The sequence below is a fragment of the Apus apus genome, chromosome 2, assembly GCF_020740795.1.
Source record: "Apus apus isolate bApuApu2 chromosome 2, bApuApu2.pri.cur, whole genome shotgun sequence".
NCBI classification, from domain to species: domain Eukaryota; kingdom Metazoa; phylum Chordata; class Aves; order Apodiformes; family Apodidae; genus Apus; species Apus apus.
The window spans coordinates 56,927,976-56,949,224 of record NC_067283.1 but is presented as its reverse complement, the minus strand read 5'-3'; the positions used below and the strand labels follow the sequence as shown (position 1 = coordinate 56,949,224).

The window sequence follows — 21,249 nt, the reverse complement described above, 5'->3', positions numbered from 1 at the left end:
GGCTTTTTCCCCAGGATTGAAACCTTGTTTTCCACCAACTCCAATCCATGGTGAGACAGACCTGGTTTGGAGTACAGCAGCTGCCGTATGTGGTCAAGAAAGAATATGAGGGAGAATGCCTTGTAAACGCACTCAGAATGTAAAATGGGAGCTTTTACTAACTGAAAAGGACTGGAGTTCATATTATCTTCTGTGAGAAAACTTGTACCAGCTTTTTGACAATAATACATGGTCATGGAAATTAATTAACATTTATTCCTAGGCAAAGTTTTTAAAAGCTACAAATTTTATCTGTAAAGTTCAAACAGAAAATTCAGGATGTTAGAAATAAACTTGTTCAGTTCCCTAAATGGCCATGTAACTTAGTCCAACTCTAATAAAGGCTACTGTCTGCTCAAATGAGCTTTCATTTATACTAATATTTAGAAATGGCTCACACTTTAGAGAATGGTATTTCTAGCAGCACTCAGATTCTGCATTGAGAACTACAGGCACAGGAAATATGCTTCATGTTACTTCTTAGTCACCAGTTGTAAAAGCCTATTTACAGAAATGTTTGTCAAACACAGTTGAGAAACAAACACAAACTGACCTGTGATTAGTCAAACACCATAAATAAAAAGGACCAAATAAGTAACGTGAAAGTTTGCAAACATCCCATGATATTTGTTTCTGTTTCTTAGGTATCAGATTAATTAATAAAACCTGGAGGGATCATTTGTACAATCCAGAAAGACCCCGAACAGAAAAGAGGCTAAGCACATTCACTTGTATCACTGAGCAATGGCCTAGGGTTTTGAGGCACTGGACTGGGACTCAAAAAACTCTCTTTTGTACTCTTTCTGCTGAATGACTATCGAGGACATTATTTCCTCTCAGCTGGGATTAATTCCTTTAGATTAAGGCAGGTATAATGATACTGCCTCCTTTGCACTTAGAAACATGCAGAGGGAAAGCATGTAGCTGTAGAGGGGCAGAGGAGGAAGAACAAACCATATTCACCCCTGTTGTGCCACGTTAGATGTCAATTAGAAGCATGTTGTTCAACTACTGTGCACCCATTCAGTATTTCTACACCACTGCAATCTCTCAGACTGCCTGACAGTACTCTTTGCCAGCAGCATCCCAGGATGAATTCTGTATTCCTTATAGACCATGCAAATATGAGCTATTGTAAACTAACCCGGGCAACCTTTCCTTACTGCATGTCTTTGTAACAGAATGGCCTTCAAATAGAAACAACAAGCACAATGTGTGGGCCAGCTGCATAGAATCTAAGTTTTTGAGGTGTGATTTAAAAGCGCCTTAAGCGGTTGCTCTGCCTTTGCTGGTGAATTTCACCTTCTGACATGTAACACAGACTGAAGGAAGAATATAGATCCCCTAACTGCACCCCAACTTTTGTGTGTTTGTGAAGTGGAAGTTTATCCATTATAGTGATTTATTCTATCACCTGCTGATCAAACTGGAGGATTTTCACTTCCCATCAGCACTCAGCCTGGAAATCAGACTGCTACAAAAAACTGTCAGTGTTTTACTCTGTTAGGGTTAACACTTGATAACAATCTTGTAAAACATTATACATCTGTAAACAGAGTTTACACCCATAAGTTTTGCAATCATTCTACTATTTATATCGCAGAAACATAGTTTACAGTGATATGCATAGCAAAGGTAACGACACTGACAAGAGCACATAACAAGACACAGATGTTGAGAGATATTCTTATGCAATCTGTATTACTGCTTGTATCCACATAAACTCAGATGAATAATCAACATTGCCACACTTGCCATAAAATACAGATATATAAATATTTTAAATGCAAAGATGAGCCATTATATGTGCACTTTCCTAGACAATGTTTCTCAAATCACATCCTGCTTTCATAGAAAAGTCTCTGAGTAGACAACCACTTCTCTAAAGTTGCATGAGGTGCCTACCAAAGTTACCAGTTTCCAATTTAGTTTGCTTTCTACCCAGTTAGTAAGTGGAAGAAACCCAGGTGACTTACAATCTCCTTGACAACGCACGGGACCCACAGATATCTTGGCTTCAGATCCAGGGCGGTCAATGTCTCCAACCACTACCTGACTCACTGGCAGGTGCTCTTTGTATGACAACATCCCAGTGTCTTTTCTCCTGAATTACAGAGAAGAAGGAAAAGATTGTGAAATACATTTAAATATTTAAATAATTTCCTTGATCACTATTATTGTTCAATGAACTAAGCACCAAAAACACAGGTATGCTAGTCCAGCACACGTTACTGTCTAAAAACCTGTCTCAAACAACATCAGTTCACTGGAAAATGGATAGAGAGCAGTTAGTGTCACCTAGGAACACAGCTTGCTTTGTGGCCAGTCCAGGGCACAGCTTGGCTTCTGTGAGTCTCCCTGCTTTCTAGGCTGACCAGCTCCATACTAGCAGGTAACACGTTGCTGCTGATCTTGCTAACACTAAGTGCATAAATAAATAAAAAAAAAAATCCGAACTTGTGTTTTAAACCACAAGTATGCAGCTCAAACCCCATTTTAGTTAGCAAGATTATGAAAATTCAATTTAGAATCATATCTAAAAGCTTCTCATTTCAACTGCAGTGAGTAACCTGGTGCCTTCTTCATGTCTAGACCAAATCATAAATACATACACAATTTTTTTTCTTTAGCATTGCAAGTGCTGAATCCAACTGGAGTGAGTGTTGAGAGCTGTTTCTTCTAAAGAGAAACTAAATCAAAACCCAAAATTAATTGTACCTTACCTCTCCAGTGCTTTTAAAAAAATTATTTATTTATCTATCTATCTATCTATTTATTTATTTATTTTTATTGGACATAAACATGCAATGCCAAAAATATCCATGCAGGAAAAAATGCACTATACATACAGTTAAGACTACACTTTATGATACAAAAGAAAGTAAGAGAAAGAAAAAGCAATTAATCTGGTTTACTCTTACCTTTTTAAAATTTTTTCTTTTTAGCTGTACCTTGCCAGACAACGGATATCTAAAGTAAGCAACTTTCTGATTTAAATATCAACTCATTTGTTCAAAAATACCGTAGGATGAAGGATGAATTCATGATCTGGAAAAGTTACTGAAGTGCACAGTATGAATATAACTGGGAACTGGTAAGGATTTCAGGAACCTGAAATTCTTCATCTCTAACTTGGGTGACTCTGTGATCTGGCTCATTAGATTGCTAACAACTGGGAAGCACAGCAGGTAGTGCTGGAGTTTTCCAGTAGCGCAGCAGTATATTCCAGCAGTGTCTACAGTCACCATCCTCACTGTGTCCTTCTGAAGAGGTGGAAGGCAAAACACTCTTTTTAAAAGAAGTGAAACTAAAGTAATGAAGTAAATAACCATCACGTTTTTGAAAGACAGCTCATTGGAACTCATGTCTGTTCCATGTGATGAAGAGAGTAATTAGAGATTTAATTACTAAAGTACCTCAAATGGTAGTTTATTGTTTTCCTTAATCTGTATGCTCTCCTCCTTCAGAGCATTTGCCCTTCTCCATGGACCTTTGCTGGTTGAGACAATTAACCCTCTGGTTGGACACAGATATACAAGGAGCTATGCTGGTGAGGCTGCTACAGGGGACTGCTGGAAAGGAAGGAAAATGGAGAGGAGTAATCCTCACAGGCTGCTTCTGAATAGTGTGCTAGGTTGTGGTTTACTGCTTTTCATCCACAGAATGCAGTGCCCTTTAGAAAGGTATTACATGGATCTGCTTGGAGACAGGTGATGTTAAGAAAAGGGAGATTAAAGGACTTTCCTTTCAAGAAAGAAAAGAGTGAATAACAAAGCCAAGTATGTAGACCTAACCTTCCATCTCTGCTAAAGACCTGTATCCATGGGACCCACTCCCTTCTCATAGAGGATAAATGTAGGTCATCACTTTGCTCTTTCCGAGATTTTTCCTCTGAGACTGACTTGCTCTGCTGATTGCTACTCTCTCAAAGAATGCTTTAAAGATGGATGTATCTATTTAAAATAATGAATTCTTCAAAGAGCGGTAAAAAGAAAACTATTGGCATTTCTCTTCTTACCTTCCTCTCTCACAAAAACAGCTAGTGTTTCAGCTCCAAATAAGGATGTAAAATGGAGCCCTTTTTCTGTCACCAATAGCTTTCACTTCCTTTGAAGGAAACAAAAAGGAGCCGTAGCAATTTCTTCCCTCTTTAATGATCATGTTCCTACTTATTTTAATATTTTATGCATTTAGTGATATGGTCACTTTAAAGCTCTAGCCATGACAATAAAACTAAATATTATTCTTTTCAGGAATAGCTTTATCTTCTGATAAATGCTTACTTGTCTCACCATTGTAGGAAACGCATTCTCCCTGAACAGGAGGTATCGAAGGCTGGGAGTACTGGTCTTATGCCATCCAGAGGGGCCTTGACAGGCTTGAGATGTGGGCTCATGCAAACTGCATGAAGTTCAAGAAGGCCAAGTACAAGGTCCTGCAGCTGGGTCAGGGCAATCCTGAGCACAAATACAGGCTGGGTGGAGAATGGTTCAAAACCAGTCTGGAGGAGCCCAGGGAGGTTGTGGATGCCCCCTCCCTGAAAGTGTTCAAGGCCAGGCTGGATGGGGCTTTGAGCAACCTGATCCAACGGGAGGTGTCCCTGCCCATGCAGAGGGGTTGGAACTTAAGGTCTCTTCCAACTCAAAGCATTCTATGGTTCTATGATTCTATGATTCTGTGATTCTATGATACAATTATGACGTAGAGTTGAGTGAAATAAGGTTTCTTTCCTCCATCAGAACCTGCATAGTTTGTTCAATCCTAACAAGAAAGGGGTAACAATAACTTTTGGCCCATGTGTGCTCCAAAAAGACAAACACACTCAAGAGACTGAGTGGCTCTGTTATGCCTTTCTAAGGTACTTATAGTTCCCCAGGACATACTAATCAGTGCTGAGAAAGTAAAAAAAGTTATAAACCAAAGACTCATTATAATGCTTGACTTTTGCTACATACTTAGAAATAATCACAGCTGGAACACTCAGTTCCTGCAAGTGATAATGCTTCTGCCTGTATTTAAAGACTTTGCACATTAAGAGGGTGCAGAAAGTCTCTGAAGTTTTTCTTCACCAAAGAAAATCCCCTTAAAAGAATAAAGACTGAATTCAGAGGGTGTCATATTCCTATTAATAGCCAAATGGGAGATGAATGAAACTGATCAAATCCTGTAATTATTACCAGGAGTTATTGATTGAAATCTCAGTGTAATTTTCTATTTCTTATTTCCTATATATAACAGTCTGCAGAGTGCTTCAGGGTGCTTTTGAATGAAAGCAGCAGATATTAGTGCAAGATTTATAATTGTTTTGATTATCATCATCTACTTACTCTTTATAAGCATTCTGTGGTATGTAAAAAAGAAATGCATTATGCATATACCAGCAAATGACACATTCAAAGTAATGATAAGATTCTGTCTCACGATTAATTTGTTTATAATAATTTGTTTATAATGATTTCATACAACTAGACTTCTGTTGCTGGAGTAATTTATTTTCTCCAATTTTGTTAGACACCTATTCATTATCAGTCCAGTCCTTCATAGGAAAAAACATGAAGAACATAATCCCGACAGGAATGGGCTTAATTTAAAAGGTATGCTTACATGACCTTAGGAACTGGAATAGGTTTGAGAATACAAATAAAACACCTACTGGATTGGAAGTGCCGTGTCAAGCACATTCTCTATTAGCAGTGGTTTGAAGAATACAAACTCCCAATTATTCCAGTTTCAAAGGTGTACAATTGTCCACCTCTCACAAGACCCAGCTTTTTACTATGCAAGCACCCCTGTTGTAATCCCTGTATTTCCATAATCTATCTGAGAGGTATAAAGTAGTTTAGTCCAGCTAATATCTGCAAATGAATGCCTGTAAAAACATTCAAGGTGAAAGATAAAGACATGCCAAGTGTTAGTATCTTCTCTCTTCCAAAAATATCTGGCAAGAATTTTATTTGTTTTTGAACAAAGTGCTTAATAAACAATGCAATTTTGGCAGCAGCCTTAATAATCTGGAAATGACTTGCTTGGAAATACGCAAGCTCTAATTAACAGGATTAAAATCAGGGCTAATAAAAGCTAGGATTAAAGCAGAACTAGCTAATTTTGAGAGGTTTTGATAAAATATAGTTAACTTTTAAATGCACATACCAGGCAGCACAAAAGCCATACTTTCTTAGATTCACCCTGTTCCCATGGCTCTGCCCTTCTTGGGAACTCCAAAATGCAACAATATACTCCATGCTGAAAACTTTGATGTCCACTTGAATTTGCTGGTCTAAAGGACAGATCTCTTGTCCCTTTTCCACATATCGTTCCCTCAGATACCTTATACATTAAGTTGGAGCTAATGACTCACCCTTCATCTGGCTGCCAATGGGTATTATGGACAGTTTCTCATCACTATATGGGATCACATAAACTGTCAGGAAATCATAACTCAGTTAAAGTTTTTTTTCACACTGGTACTGGACAAGCTGAGGTCCTATAAAAGATGATGTTCTCATATTCTTAACAGCAATTGAAGGTGAAGTTTGACCTCTTACAATTGAGATTCATCTTAAGGCAGTGAAGCTTCTCTGGTAAAAATGATAAAAGTGCCAGCCACATGCATTTAATTACAATGTAACAACTGTTTCGGTTGGGTAAGACAAGCTTATGTACAGGTACAGCTGCTAGCCACATGCAAACAGGAGTTTGCAAGGCATTTGTTTCAGTGGAAGATGCAGAAATAAAATAGGGAAGCAGTCTGAGTTCTTATTTTTGAGAGCTCTCAATAATATTTTTATTTTGAGAGCACTCATTTCCTGAAAATCCAAACAACATGATTAAAAACTATCTGATCCCAGCATCCAAATTACTACCATAAACAAGTCTATCATTTGCTATCTATTCGAAAAGATATATCAAATAAAAGAGTCTGATGGTGCAGCAGGGATAAGGAATCCTTGCTTAGAAATGATAAAAGATTGAATAGATTGCAGCAAATCACATAATACACAAACATTATATTCACAAATAGTCCCACTAAAAGAATTATGAACAAATTTAAAATATCCTCCATGACAACAAACTATACAAAAGACACACTGGAAGTTGCATTTAGCACAAGTCACTTAAGTAACTTCACAAGTCACTTCCAGTAACTTCAAACCTTCTTTGAAGAAGAAACCAGCTTAAATTAGCCATGTAAAGATATATTTATTTCACATTTGTTGCTAGGATGGAGACTCAGATCGCCTTTTTCACTTTACACAGGCTATCTCTCCCCTGAACTTTGAGTTTTCCAAAGACAGTTTTTAAACAACACTTTCTAGTATGACCAGTTGTGTGGGATCGAGTTGAACAACTTAAGATGCCTGGTGGTGAAACTGTATCACTACAGAATTTATGTATGCAGTTTAGTGAGAGTTTCTGCATTAAGAAGTTGATAGGAAGTCTGCTCCATTTTTTCCCTTTTCTCTTTTCTCTGCTTGGCAAGAGATGAGACACAGACACCTCAGGTAACTCAGAAGGAAAGCTGAAGTCCAGAAGATATGCCACTTCCTAATTCCATATGTGCTAGAAATATGAAGTGAGATACATTGAGAAAACAATGAGAAAAACAGCTTATTTGAAATACCTATCAGGAAGGAGATCGAGATAATTTAGATTGATTGTACAGGGCTCTTGCCTGAAAGGACTTTCCTCTCAAATACAAGTTTGTGACAAACTGAATCACCATAGCAAAATGAATAATGGAGATAGCAAACTGGGCTCTGTTTTCTTTTTGAATGATATGGATCAATTCCAGAAGAGAATCTGTCCCTGCTGAGGATTTGCTCATGTTCTCCTTCCAACAAAACAGTGGAGACAGAAGGTTTTATCCTTCCAGCAGAGCAGTTCCTCTTATGAACTTTATTTCTTCAGTGTTCTTTCCCAGAAAAAATGAAATTTGAGGCTCTTCTTCTTTTAGGGTGCACCAACTCCTCTGACTTGATTGTTAGTTTTTTCTACACCAAGATATTTTAAGAATGGACTCTAGGAATCCTACTATGCTGCAACTGATCTTCAGCACCTCTAGATCTTTGCATATGTCAAAAATTTAATCACCTTTTGGTCCCAGTTTCAAAATCTTTTAAGTGGGACAGGGAATGTGTGTGGCATTTCCTTTGGGAGAAATGCTGAATCTTGTATTGGGATGTCCCTTCCACCCTGGGTGATTATAGAGGCAAGTTACTTGAGGCTCAGCTTAAGCCAAGAAAAGAAAGTTATCCTGTGGACCAAGGGCTGAAATAGGTTGCTACAGGAATTTTCCAAGAAAAATTGACATGGGAGAGGGCAAATAGCTTGCTTTTAAAAGTTAGGCAAAAATTCCTTTTGGTATTTTCTAAACAGTCTAATTTTTTTTTATCATAAAATATTTCAAAATTCAAAAGATCTTTTGAAATATAATAATTAAAAATAAAAATATTACAAAATAACACACAATTCACAATGGCAAAGAAGTTTTCTACTCATCTCTAGAAAAGTTTTAATTTTTTTTAAAAGACAGAAAAGTGAGAAAACTCTTGTTCTCAACAGGTGTAATGAAATGACGGACAACAAATTAAAACATCCATTCAATTATTCAACATGTCCCAGACAGTTAAATGTCTTTCTTCCTCATCACTTTGACAAAGAGAAACCTGTGTTCATTCCATCATCCATTCACACATCCTGAAATTTCCCATGAAACAGCAGGCTACCTTAGCTCTGAGGGGAGAAAATAATGGACTATATTGAGTTTTACCACCCATTTCAAGTAGTTTTAATATCTGTACTATTGAATGCACTGTTGCAAGATCTATGCAGATAAATTATGAATTCTTTGCAGTTGTCTGTTCTTCTACTCACAAGCCTTTGGGTTATGTCCTACCAAACTATCAGAACAAATGTCCTTCTGACAGGATTTTTAAGGCACAAGGATCTGTATTGGAGGAAATGTTAAAAATCTCAGAGCAGCAGCTTACAGGCTTCATTTCTTGGAGTTCCTGACAACTTTGACAGTTTTATTTCGTATGACTGAAAGAAATAAATAAAAATAATTGAGTTTGGCATGACAAAATAACAGATGGCTATAGTTAATGCTGACTTCAGCCCCCTATATGCCTGTTGAGTTCAGTAAGGTACTAAAAGTGTGTAATTTAGTGTTGAATTTGGTCCAGAAAACTTAATGAAGTATGGAACCTAGAAAAGGTCAGTAAAACCTGGTTGTATAAACATCTACCATTACTCCCACTCTTTCACTGACACTGCCTTACATTCTTACATCACATCTATGCATACACCTCATACAACCTACACTTCACATAAAAGCACCATGGGGAACAGAAGAGTGCTGTGATTTAGCTCACCACTTCAGTTGTTTGTAAAGCTATGACACCAAATATTTTGGGAAAAAATCTAGGTTGATCACACCTTGGAACAGAGTGCTTGGTTAGATAACTTCACAAAATCTCCTTCATACAAGTGATAAGTAGGTTGATTCTGTCTTCTGAATTTGTAGTTCCTGGTAAGCAATTTTCATTCTTATCCTCTTCCTTGTCTTTTTATGCCAAACTTGTTTCATTTGGGCTTATTTATCCCTAATATAGGTGATATCTGAGCCCTTTTAGCCTTACTTCAGGGCTTCTGTAAAATAGTTTGTTAATAAGCATAAGGGTGTCTTACATAAAAGATGTTGTATTCCAGTTTGTTGGATTTGGCTCTCTGTAAAAACCTAAATTTATCCTACCTCCTTATCACAGGTGGTATTTTGGAAGACAAAGAAAAAATATGTTACTTGCTGGACATGGAACATAGGCATACCAGCACCCTCCTTCTAAATAATAACTTACCTTAATAGCCAATAAAGAGACAAAATATGGGGAAAGAAGTAATGTCATACACTATTACTATTAAAAGTAAAATATCAAGAAAATATACTGTGCAGCTATTATTTCTGTTCTGTAAAGACCCCAACCATGTCTGCACTCATTTTCAAGAAAATGTAGCTATTTGAGCCTATTTTTCTGCAAGCTCTTTCTATTCTGACTGACCTTGACCTTTAATTGCAACAACCACAGCATCCTACTTTCTGTATCTATAATAAGTTCTTGTTCTTGAAATACTGTATTTTTATGGTATTGCACATCATGTGCTAATTTTATCCCCTCAGAAGACCTCAGTTTCCTTACAGCCATTGGAGGTAATTATAACATTGTACTTGAAATTTCTCTCCAGTCTCAGCCCCACAAGACTGCTTCCCATTTTACTTGCACAGGTGTGCAGAAGAAGGCAAACCCACAAGAGTGATGCTTCTTTCAAAGGGGCATTTACCCCAGCAGGACAGATGACCAGTTTTATTTAGTGTTTACTGTGTACCATACAGCTTGTACATCTGTAGCTCCTTACTCAGCATGAGAACTTCTTAACCTACTGCTGTCCAGAGCTGGAATCAGTGATCCTACAAATTTTTATTTATGTATTTATTTATGTACTGTATGTATTCATTATTTTATATATTTATTTTGTTTGTCAAATAACTAAAGAAGTTGTTTGTAACTGTAAAATTATTAGTAAAATGGTTTCAAAGTAAATTCTGTTTTTACCTAAATGTTTTAAAAACATTTCTCAATTTAGTGAAGTAATCCAGTTCACAGTTTTTTTGATGTTGTTGTAATAATGTTCTTGTTTGGTTTGACCTATTTAGGTAGACCCCATAAAGTGTTATGGAAATGATAAGGATATAATCACAGGATCATAGAATCACAGAATGGTTTGGGTTGTACAGGACCTTAAGGATCATCTAGATCCAACGCCCCTGCCACAGGCAGGGACACTTCCCATTAGATGATGATGCTCAAAGCCCCATCCAACCTTGCCTTGAACACTTCCCTGGGCTACCTGTTTCAGTGTCTCACAAGCCTCACACTAAAGAATTTCTTTCTAATGTCTAACCTAAAGCTACACTCTTCCACTTTGAAGCCATTACCCCTTGTACTCTTGCTACACATCCAAGATGGGGAGCAAACAGATGTTTCCAACATCAAGCCACGCCACAGCCAAATGAAGAAGAAATTATTAACAGACATTGCAAAAAAATTTAAAATTATAAAAAAAAATCCAGCAAAAGACTTCACAAGGTTATCTGCAAATTGTGCTGTACACACAATGGTACTACATTTGCTGAGAATATAATAAAAGTGCTCTAGTTAGAAGAATAATTAAATCTCTCACTACAAAACATTTTAAATATACTCCCATTCATCAGAAATAATTATCTGAAACTGAATGTTCCAAGATATACAAGCACATTTAAAGCAATGGTGCAGCATAGAGGTAATTAACAGATGTCTTTTTTCATTATGCAAACACTTTGCTATAAAGCACAACCAAAACATGGATACTTGTCACTATCCCCCTGCTTGTAAACATGCACATATGTCTCTCAGAATGAATTTCATTTTAATTAGGTTTTTTTTTTCATGCTTTTGCTAAGAAGAAATGACCTTGTTTTGCAATGATATGCAACTTTATTCATAGGTTAGTTTCTTTATGTATGGCCTTTTCATGTTCTTCTGATACCCTTACCTCCTGTCTACGTTTGTTGATCCATGCTCGTATATTACAGTCACAGGGGAAATGAGAAAGGACACTAAACATGGTACTTACTGCAGTTTAAAAAAGTTATATTCCTGCAATATGTACAACTGTGTCGCCTCCAGAGGCAGCTGGGTTCTGCAGGGCAGTAGCTAGAAGTTCTCTCACTGCATTTACTCACAGCATTATGAGACAGCTGAGTGACCAAGATTAGGACTTGAGCTGGCGGGAAGGGATGGCATGCTATAATTGTTGTGAAATATTAGGCAAAATGCAGATGCTCTTGTTTAGAAAAATCTGATTTGCTGCAGTACACTGACTGTAGGATGTAAAGTTTTTGTTTAGCGTTTTCTTGACCACACTTAATATAGGATTAGTGACCTATTAATTAGCCAGATCACTCCACTATCTTGCTCTGATGGATTTCCATTATACTACTTGTTAGCCTTTGATCTCAACTCTCCTTATCTTACACATCATCCCTTTTTCCTCAACAAAAGACTAAAGCAAACTCAGCAGCACTCAATGTTAATTTCTTAACCCAGTTTCATAGAATCATAGACTGTTTTAGGTTGGAAGGGACCTTAAAGATCATCTAGATCCAACTCCCTGCACTGGCAGGGACACCTCCCACTGGATCAGGTTGCTCAAGGGCCCATCCAGCCTGGCCTTGAGCACTTCCAGGCAGGGGGCATCCACAGCCTCCCTGGGCAACCTGTGCCAGTGTTTCACCACCCTGACACTAAAGAATTTCCTCCTAAAGTCTGACCTGAACCTAAGCTATTCCAGTTTAAAGCCATCCCCCCTTGTCTTATGGCTACAAGCCCTTGTGAAAAACTCCTCCTTAGCTTTCCTGTAGCCTCTTCAGGTACTGGAAGAAGCTCTAAGCATTTCCCAGAGCTTTCTCTTCTCCAGGCTGAACAACCTGTCTATCAGCCTGTGCTCCAGCCCTCTGATCATCTTTGTGGCCCTCCTCTGGACTCACTCCAACAGGCCCATGTCCTTCCCGTGTTGGGGGGCCACAGAACTGGACACAGTACTCCAGGTGGGGTTTCATGAGAGCAGAAGCAGAGGGGGAACTAAGCTGCTTCTGATCTGAGCCTGTCTTTTCTTAGCATAATAGTTGATGAACCCCCACAACACTTTTTTTCTGCATAGTGTGCTGTCACAGCCCTGCCTGTGTGGACTGAAAAGGCTCTGGGCCATGGGTTTCTAACAACTCATGACAATATGATTGCAGCCAAAGAAGGCTGATGATGAAGTGGGTGAGAAGTCCTAACACCACAGCCCCCTGCCTTATCCATAGCAATGGTGCTTTTCAGGACTCCAAGCAATGAGGAAGCTGACCTTGAAGTAACCAGATAGTGCTTCTCTGATCTTTCATACTGTGGTGTTTTTGTTAGTATTACATGATGACAGAAATTAAAATGTAGTACTTTGGGTACAAAGGCTTAGGGCTCAGAGTATTTGCAGCTGGTGCACCAAGAGCCTTGACAATTTTGTGCTCCATTTTAATGGTTTAAGTATATTAATTTGCCAAGTTTTGATGTATCTTCTATTTTCTGATGGCTTAATGTAGTTTATTGCAGAGGCTTCTTGTCTTATCTGTGAGATAAAAAGTTACCTCATGGATGTAAGAATAACAAAAAAATCTGTAACTTCTACCTGTATGCAGAGACTACATACGCAACACAGGAGAGGTTGCAGTCACTGAGGACAGGTGTCTGCTACTATATGGAGTTACATCACCCAATCTTCTGCAGGATCTCATCAGATTTACACTGGTTTTGGCTGGGATAGAGTTAATTTTCTTCACAGTAGCTCCTGCCAGGCTATGTTTTGGATTGTGACCAAAACGGTATTGATATCACAGGAATATGTTATTATGTTACTGCTGAGCAGTGCTTACAGAGTGTCAAGGCTTTTCCTGCTTCTCACGCTGCCCAAGCAGTGAGTAGGCTGGAGGTGCAAGAAGATGCTGGAAGGGAACACAGCTGGGACAGAAAATAAATTCCTTATTTTGCTTTGATCATGCACGCAGTTTTTGCTTTAGATATTAAACTGTCTTTACTGAGACCCAGGAACATTTCCAATTGTCTCCTCCTTTCCAACAATGGGGTGTGAGCCAGTGGCTGTCAGGGGATTAGTTGCCTGCTGGGGTTAAACCACAACAACATTCCAAATTCAGAAGACTTTGGCTGTTCTTGTCCAATAGTCTTATCCAAAAGCTATTTCATTTAGCCATTACTGATGGCTAGAAATCATCGTTTCCAGGCTTAGTACATTTGTAAATATTTTAATTACAGGACATTATTTTTTGCGTTCATTAATGTCTGCTAGAATTTCTTCATCACCAATGTTTACCTCAATGCACTTTTAGAGAAAATGATATTACTACATTTTAGCACATAAGAGAGGGAAGACAATGCAGAGACAAATGAGCTGCTGCTAACCCCAACTACTGCGTGCACATAACAGTGAGCAAAGATTGTTGTTTAGTCCTGAAAAGCAGCCTGGCACCATGGGCAAGAACCATGGCTGAGCAAACAAGCCTTGCCAAAAGCCTTCTGAAGAATGTAAGAATAGAAGAAATGTCTTGTAGAATCAAAAGAACAATCCATCTGCTCCATCATCCTGCTGTGGACAGTGGCAATAAGAGACACTACTCAGGACAAGCATGTGAGCTTTGTCCACTTCTGTCACACATTAACCTTTCACTCCCCCACCATCTATCATGATTACATTAAAAATGTTACAGACTGCCCAGTGCTTACAGTATCCATCAAAGGACCTGTTTTCCTTCAATCTGTTAAATCCTTCTCTGAACCAAATAATGACATCTGCTTACACAGCCTCCTCTGGCAGCAAGTTCCAAAAGTTTAGCAGTGGCTGTGTGAAGTTGTACTTTCCCACCTCCCTGTTCTAATCTGGTCTTATACCAGCTAAAAGGTCTGTACTAGCTTTTGGTGTCTGTGCTATGCTCCCGTGCACCATGTAGCCATGTCAATGGTGTTCTATTCTACGTGAACTTCCCTTCTTGTTTTTCCTCTACAAAATTACTAAAAGTGGGCCCATGTGCATGAAACAATACCCAGTGAAACTACCCCGTTTTCTTCTAAGCAAGGTATTACATTCTTGAAGGAAGATCTTAAGGGCATAAAATAAGTAAGAGTTAAATGAGTAGACTATGTTCCCATCTTTAAGGAAGGGAAGTTCAGAAACAGAAAGGTATGAGTTAGTTGTTTTCTAAGTAAGGGAAGGTATAAAAGATCAGCTGGTGTGTTGAACTCTTGAACAGTGGAATAACCACTTAGATTAACCTTCAGTAATCATTACAGAAACTTGTAAATATCCCTAAAAATTAGTGTTGCCAAAAATAATAACCGTTTAATGTTCTATGAATTATGGAACAATAATATTTCCACATCAACAGCAAGAGTGAGCATGAACTGGGCAACTGGTTGAGTCTTTTCAAAAAATAACCATTTTGTTTACAGGGGCAGCCTCCGGTTTTCATCATTCAATTTATGCTGTGACAAGACTTGCAATTGATTCCATTCCCTCATTTCTGTTTTGTGTTCACATCCTTGACCGAAGATGAAGATTTAACACAATAGAAGATTACTTAGTACCACCATGAAACTTGCATTTCCTTGAGATCAGACCTTTTCTAGGGATTTATAATTAAAATAAAAGTCAATTGGCACTCTGGCAGTTCTATTATGCATTATTAACATTTTCTTTTTGTGTTGAAAATCCTTGAGATATGGTAAGCTTCTTTGTTTTCCAGGAAATTCTGAATTATGGTAGACAACACTTCAAATGAAAGTCTCTACTGGAAGGTGTCCCTGCCCAAGCAGGGGGGTTGGAACTATATGATCTTTCTATGATTCTAATTATTAGTCATTCTACTATTACTTGCAAAGAAGTGTAAAACAAGCGCCTACCAAAAAACAATTTGTAGTTTGTGAAGCTGACAGGCCTTACTGTCAAAGCAGATCTTTGAGGTCTTTTTGGTAAGAAAAAATGTGGGATATTTATGTGTAAAGATGACAAGGATACCTGTCTTAACAACTGAAGTTACATAAAGTTTCCAGATTGATGGAGCTGTGTATGACATCACCGATAAAAAAAATGATGCAATTCCCCAAGAAGAGCAGAATTACGATGAAGTGTCAGATTTCATTCTTTGCAGTTTTAGTGGCAATCCATTTTCTAAAGAAGTAATAGCATGCAGCAGTGCTAATAAAATCTCCCTCAAAATCTTCAGCCCTGGAGCATGCCTCTCCATAAAGTCCCATTCATGGGGAAATGCCTTCTCCATTCTCTATACTAATGATGGATTTCTGTTGCCAATGATGAGAAATTGAATCAGTTTCCCTATGTTTTGAGTATGTTGTCCCTTGGATAAAGCTGGTTTTCTTTCAAATGAATCCAAACAGTCTACATTATTAGTTTAGTAAGGTCCATTATAGAAAGTTCAAATATATATTTGATTTAAACTATTTTGGAATTTGCAGTTTTCAACACTATCATATTTCCACCTGGTGAAAAAAGCCTCTCTCCCTTTGACAATAAGACCTTCTTCCTACCATGACAAAAGTGAAGGTGCTAAGTGGACTGAGAAAAAGTGGCATTGCCACATCTGTAACTTCTGCACGTGTGTAATGAGACAAAGGAGATTTAGGAGTCTCCTCAGAATGAAGAGCAAGCAGAAATGGCAAATATTCAAAAATACAGAGAACAAGTTTCTGTACAATATTGTTTGCACTCTTCTGAAACAGATTTACCAGCAGTCCTGGCTAACTGGGGAGGTCTCAGTGGACTGGAGGGTAGCAAATATGGTACCCATCCACAAGAAAGGCCAAAAAGAGGATCCAGGGAACTACAGACCTGTCAGTCTGACCTTGGTGCCAGGGAAGGTTGTGGAGCTATTATGCACCACTGGTCTCTTCTCACAAGTAAGTGATGACAGAACAAGAGGGAACGGCCTCAAGCTGCACCAGGGGAGGTTTAGACTAGACATTAGGAGGAACTTCTTTACAGAAAGGGTTGTCAGGCATTGGAACAGGCTGCCCAGGGAGGTGGCTGAGTCACCAGCCTGGATGTGTTTAAAAGTCATCTAGATGTGGCCCTTGGGAATATGGCTTAGTGCTGGACTTGGTAGAGTAGGGTTAATCATTGGACTCGATGATCTTAAAAGTCTTTTCCAGCTTAAGTGACTCTATGATTCTACGATAGTGGATGAAACCTGAAAGTGATCTGTATCAGTACTGACACTTAGATATGAAACAGTATACTTTAAAAAAATTTTTATAACCAAGATTTAATTTATGATGTGTTGTTAGCACACTTGTTTCTCCTCTGAGGCAAGCATATGAGAGTTGCATTACTTACATTGACAATTATTAATTATTTTATTTTAATGCAATACAGCCCTAGATCCCAGTGAGGATCAATGACCTATTATTATATTTGGTCTTTTCTGACCACAAGGAAAGTCAGTACTTCCTCTAAATGATTATGAAACTCAACTATCTGATTCCATTTTCTGCTTTTTCATAGTACATGTACATAATATGATGCAACGATATACAGATACTGTCAAACTAATGCCAATTGTACGGTTAACTTTCAGAAGTAATAGCCATTTTAGGATTAGTTTCTGCCAAAAACCCATCTCCCTGTGATTTAATTCCCACATTTGATAATGCTCAATGTCTTGATCCTGCTCTTCCACTTTCTCACAAGCCCATTTTTCCCTCTTCAGCTTTTCCACATTTCACCTAACCCCTAATTAAATCATAATGTATCATATTTTTTTCTCATTGCCTTTTGTTGTTTGCTGCTATAAAAAGGTTGTGGTTTTTTTTTTAATTATCTTCTTAGGAGAGTTTATATAGTTGCCTTACATGTCTGTATAGTTGTGACTCCCTTTTCTTAAGATTTTGTGGCTTCCTTCCCCCACTACTGGAGTCCGACTACAACTGCTCTCAGCAAGTCTATTCTTGTGAGGGGGCGTAAGACAGTCTTCTGCCTTCAACCACCTTTGACGTCCTGTCATTATGCACACCCAGAATGAAAAGCCTTGGATCATTCTTCCAAGAACACCATACATTCCATGTATATGATGGTCAGATGAGAAACCTCCACCAAAACAACTTTGTATAAGGCCTGTGTATTTAGGTCTTAACAGTCTTTGTGTAGATGTTATTATCCACATTTCTTCACTAAGATTGAACTGGTAGGCTAAAAAACCAAAAAAATTATTTTCTTTATTGTACAAATAAACCTAAGATATAATTAGAGATTCAATAACCAGTATATCCACTTCCCCCTGCAGACTTGCTATTTCATCCACACATTTCTGTGCTTACCATCCACAAATAAGTGCACCATATAAAAATCTCTCAGTCAAAAGACTGATTCAGCATAAATATTTTAAGTAGTAAAATGCAAGAGCAGCACATTCAAAAACCACACAACTTACTTAGCAACTAAAGCTGAACTACATCACAACAATGAAAGCAAGAACAAAATAAAGTTTTGCATACATTTTTGCTTCAGTTTGCAGATGGCAAGAGCAAAACTGCGAGAGAGCCAGGGAAGAAACAGACCCTGAATTTTACAATAAACTGCAACTTCTTCAGACCACTTGCACACAGAAAGTGAACTAACTCATAATCCACCAGAAAACTGCTGAATTTGTCTAACTAACAAAGCCAGCTGTCAGACAGAGGCATCTGTTCCCAGATGCCATTCTTTTTTCCTACTTACTGAGGGATTTTATTTTTTTTTCTTTTTTTTGTTGTCTATCCTCTGCTAGGCAAAAATGTATCAACAAATAAGCACATTTTGAATCACAGTACTCTCTTTGCCTTCTCTCAAAACACAGAAATTCTTAGGCCTGTAATCTTATGAGGACTTTATAGTCAATTGTAAAACTGCTGCATAATTTTTCAATGAAATCAAGTTCACAGATTTCAGGAAACGCATGAAATCCAGCAAGAGCGCATCAATTAACAAATATGGGAAGAAAACAGCTGGAATATCCTAGTATTTTAAAGCCTAACCTCTGCAACGTCTGCAGCTGGACACTTCAATATTCAGCTTTGACAGCTTGCTGGATATATTAGAGCTAAAATGGTATATCTTACCCATTTGCTATAAAAGCAATTGGACACTAACCTTTTCCTACTTATATTTTTTTTCATTGTTTCTGTAACTATAGTGCTCTTTCATGGAAACAGGGCAGAGATCTACTTCTACAAAAGGTTGTTAGAAATAGTTGGTTTAGTCAGCAATAGCTGGTTTAAATATAATGCTGCACTTTGGGAAGTGCCCTGTTGTCCTTACACTGCCTTCACGTTATGAGAACAAGCTCTTTGTATTAATAGAGAGAGGTATACACACACACCCATACAGACAAAGAGAGAATCAACTCAAGCTGAAACATGGGAAATTCCAATTTGATATAAGGAAAAAAAATTAATCATGAGAGTTGTCAAACACTAGCACAGGTTGTCCAGAGGGATTTTGCTTGCTAGGTCTTTTCCCATGGGAATGGTTCCACTTCGGGCCCATAAAGGGAAACGAATGCAGGCACACTGAGAGATGGAGCATCCTGCTACAGATCTCCATCCTTTGAGGTGTTCAGGACTCAAAAAGAGTCAGCCACTCAGTCTGATTCCATCATCCCTGTGCAGCAGGTCAGACTAGGTGATCCCTGGAGGCCACTTGCAGACTGAATTACTCTATGATCTGACCCCCACGAGTATGTATACAAGAGCACAGTGCCAAACCTTACCACCCTCGAAGCGTCTCTGAATTGATCTGTCTTTAGCAAAAATATATAATAAACTTAAACTTCAGCTGCCCAGCTCAGTTTCCTCAATGAACTCCTCCATTCTTCACCTTAGAGTTAAGCAAAGCATTGTTTATTCCCAACATCTTTTTACTCTCCTCCAGCTTTCAGGTCAGACAATGACAGTATTTCCTGTTTAGCCTTTAGGTCTGAGCTTTCTATTCACTTTTGCCATCAACTACCACTAGCTTGATTCAAGGAATTTACATCAGCTGATGCTATCTATTTAGTTGGCTTTTTTCTTGGTCCTTAAAGGAACTCACAGTTTCTGCTTTTAATACCAGTGATTCAAAATTTTTTTTCTGGGCTTTTTCACTGAACAAAATGGAAGCAGGAGATGTCAGTTTTTAGAGCATTACCTGTACGTGTGCTGTGTGAAATAGGAGTTTGGATTTGATTCTTGGGTCTTATGAAATCTTGTAAACAATTCTGATATAATTTTATTTCAGGAACAATGGATAAATATTTTAGATGTGACATAAGATACTTAAATTCACACTCTTCTGCAAAATGTTTTATATCAACAGTCATTTAACAGTGTTGACTGTTAATGTTAATATGACATTTTATGTCATAACCAGCAAATAACTGGTTTTATATATGAGATTATATGTTTAGTGATAGGATTTAAAAAATTTGTTTCATAGAAACAATAACTGCATATTAATCTATGCTTTTCCAATACAACAAAAAACTGTTGTATCATAAAGATATGGTTTTTTATATTTGGTGTATTTTTTTCTTTATCACATTATAACACTGTCAGCAGATTTTATCTTATTTTCTTTGTATTTGCCAGCTTTCTTGGAAATTTGCTTTTTCTTCATTTTCATTTGGCTCTAACAATTTATATAATAAATATGTATACACTAAGATACTTAGAGCACTTCCATACAGGCAACCGTGTCACTTAAGCAAAAACCTCAATTTATAACTAAAGACAGATTTTGTTTCCTTCAATCTACATTTAACATCATCTTGTAAACAACTTCCGCCTGACCAAAAGCTGAGCAAAACATAGTATTTGTGATAATGTAAAGGAATACATATCCCAAGATATGTGTTTACATAGAACTATTTCATTCCAGTAAAACATTTCTTCTTCTTCAGCAAAATATGAAAAAAGCCATCTGAATCCCATCAGCAAGCTTGCTTATAAAGACACCCTTCTAGTGTAAAGAATCCATGCGGCATTTTAATGCAAATTTACAGACTGTTGAAAACAACACGAGATAAAAATGCAACAAATTATCTTGGATCTTATTTACAAAGATTCCATTGCATATTCAGACAGCTCTTACAAACTTAAAGGGATATCCAGGGATCCCGTACCTTACATTTACATCCCTATAGTATTCTGCATGTGAACAGGAGGCAGAGGAAAGAAAAACAGCAGGAGAATTGAGTGGGAGGGAGGGGTTGGGGCTGGGACAAAATGTCTAGCCATGATTAATTACAGGTAAGTAGTAATTTGAAAGCAAACCCCAAACAGGAGGGAGACATGAGTGGTAACTATGATAAACCATACCTGGTCCACAATATTAAAACAATTTATAGAATTTAAACTTCTTTTACAAGTCTAACTGCAGAAAACAAAAGAAAAGCCAACAAAAAAACCCTAAAATATTTTTTCCCTTCTCTTGCTGTTAGAACAATTGCCTATATTGCTCAGTTTGCAGACTTTATGACAGCTTACTGTATTGCTTTGAGTGTTTATCACAGACTGTGCAAGCAACCTACCTCTT

At 37.8% G+C, this 21,249-nt stretch overlaps 1 protein-coding gene across 1 annotated transcript in view; it reads right to left on the bottom strand.

The window, feature by feature from the left end:
• The window catches only part of CNTNAP2 (contactin associated protein 2), a 1,111,126-nt gene that overhangs the window by 176,965 nt on the left and 912,912 nt on the right, over positions 1-21,249 (bottom strand). Inside the window, exon 15 of the mRNA XM_051611595.1 lies at positions 2,016-2,143. Within this exon, the coding sequence (XP_051467555.1) occupies positions 2,016-2,143 (128 nt within the window). The remainder of the gene's footprint in view (positions 1-2,015; positions 2,144-21,249) is intronic.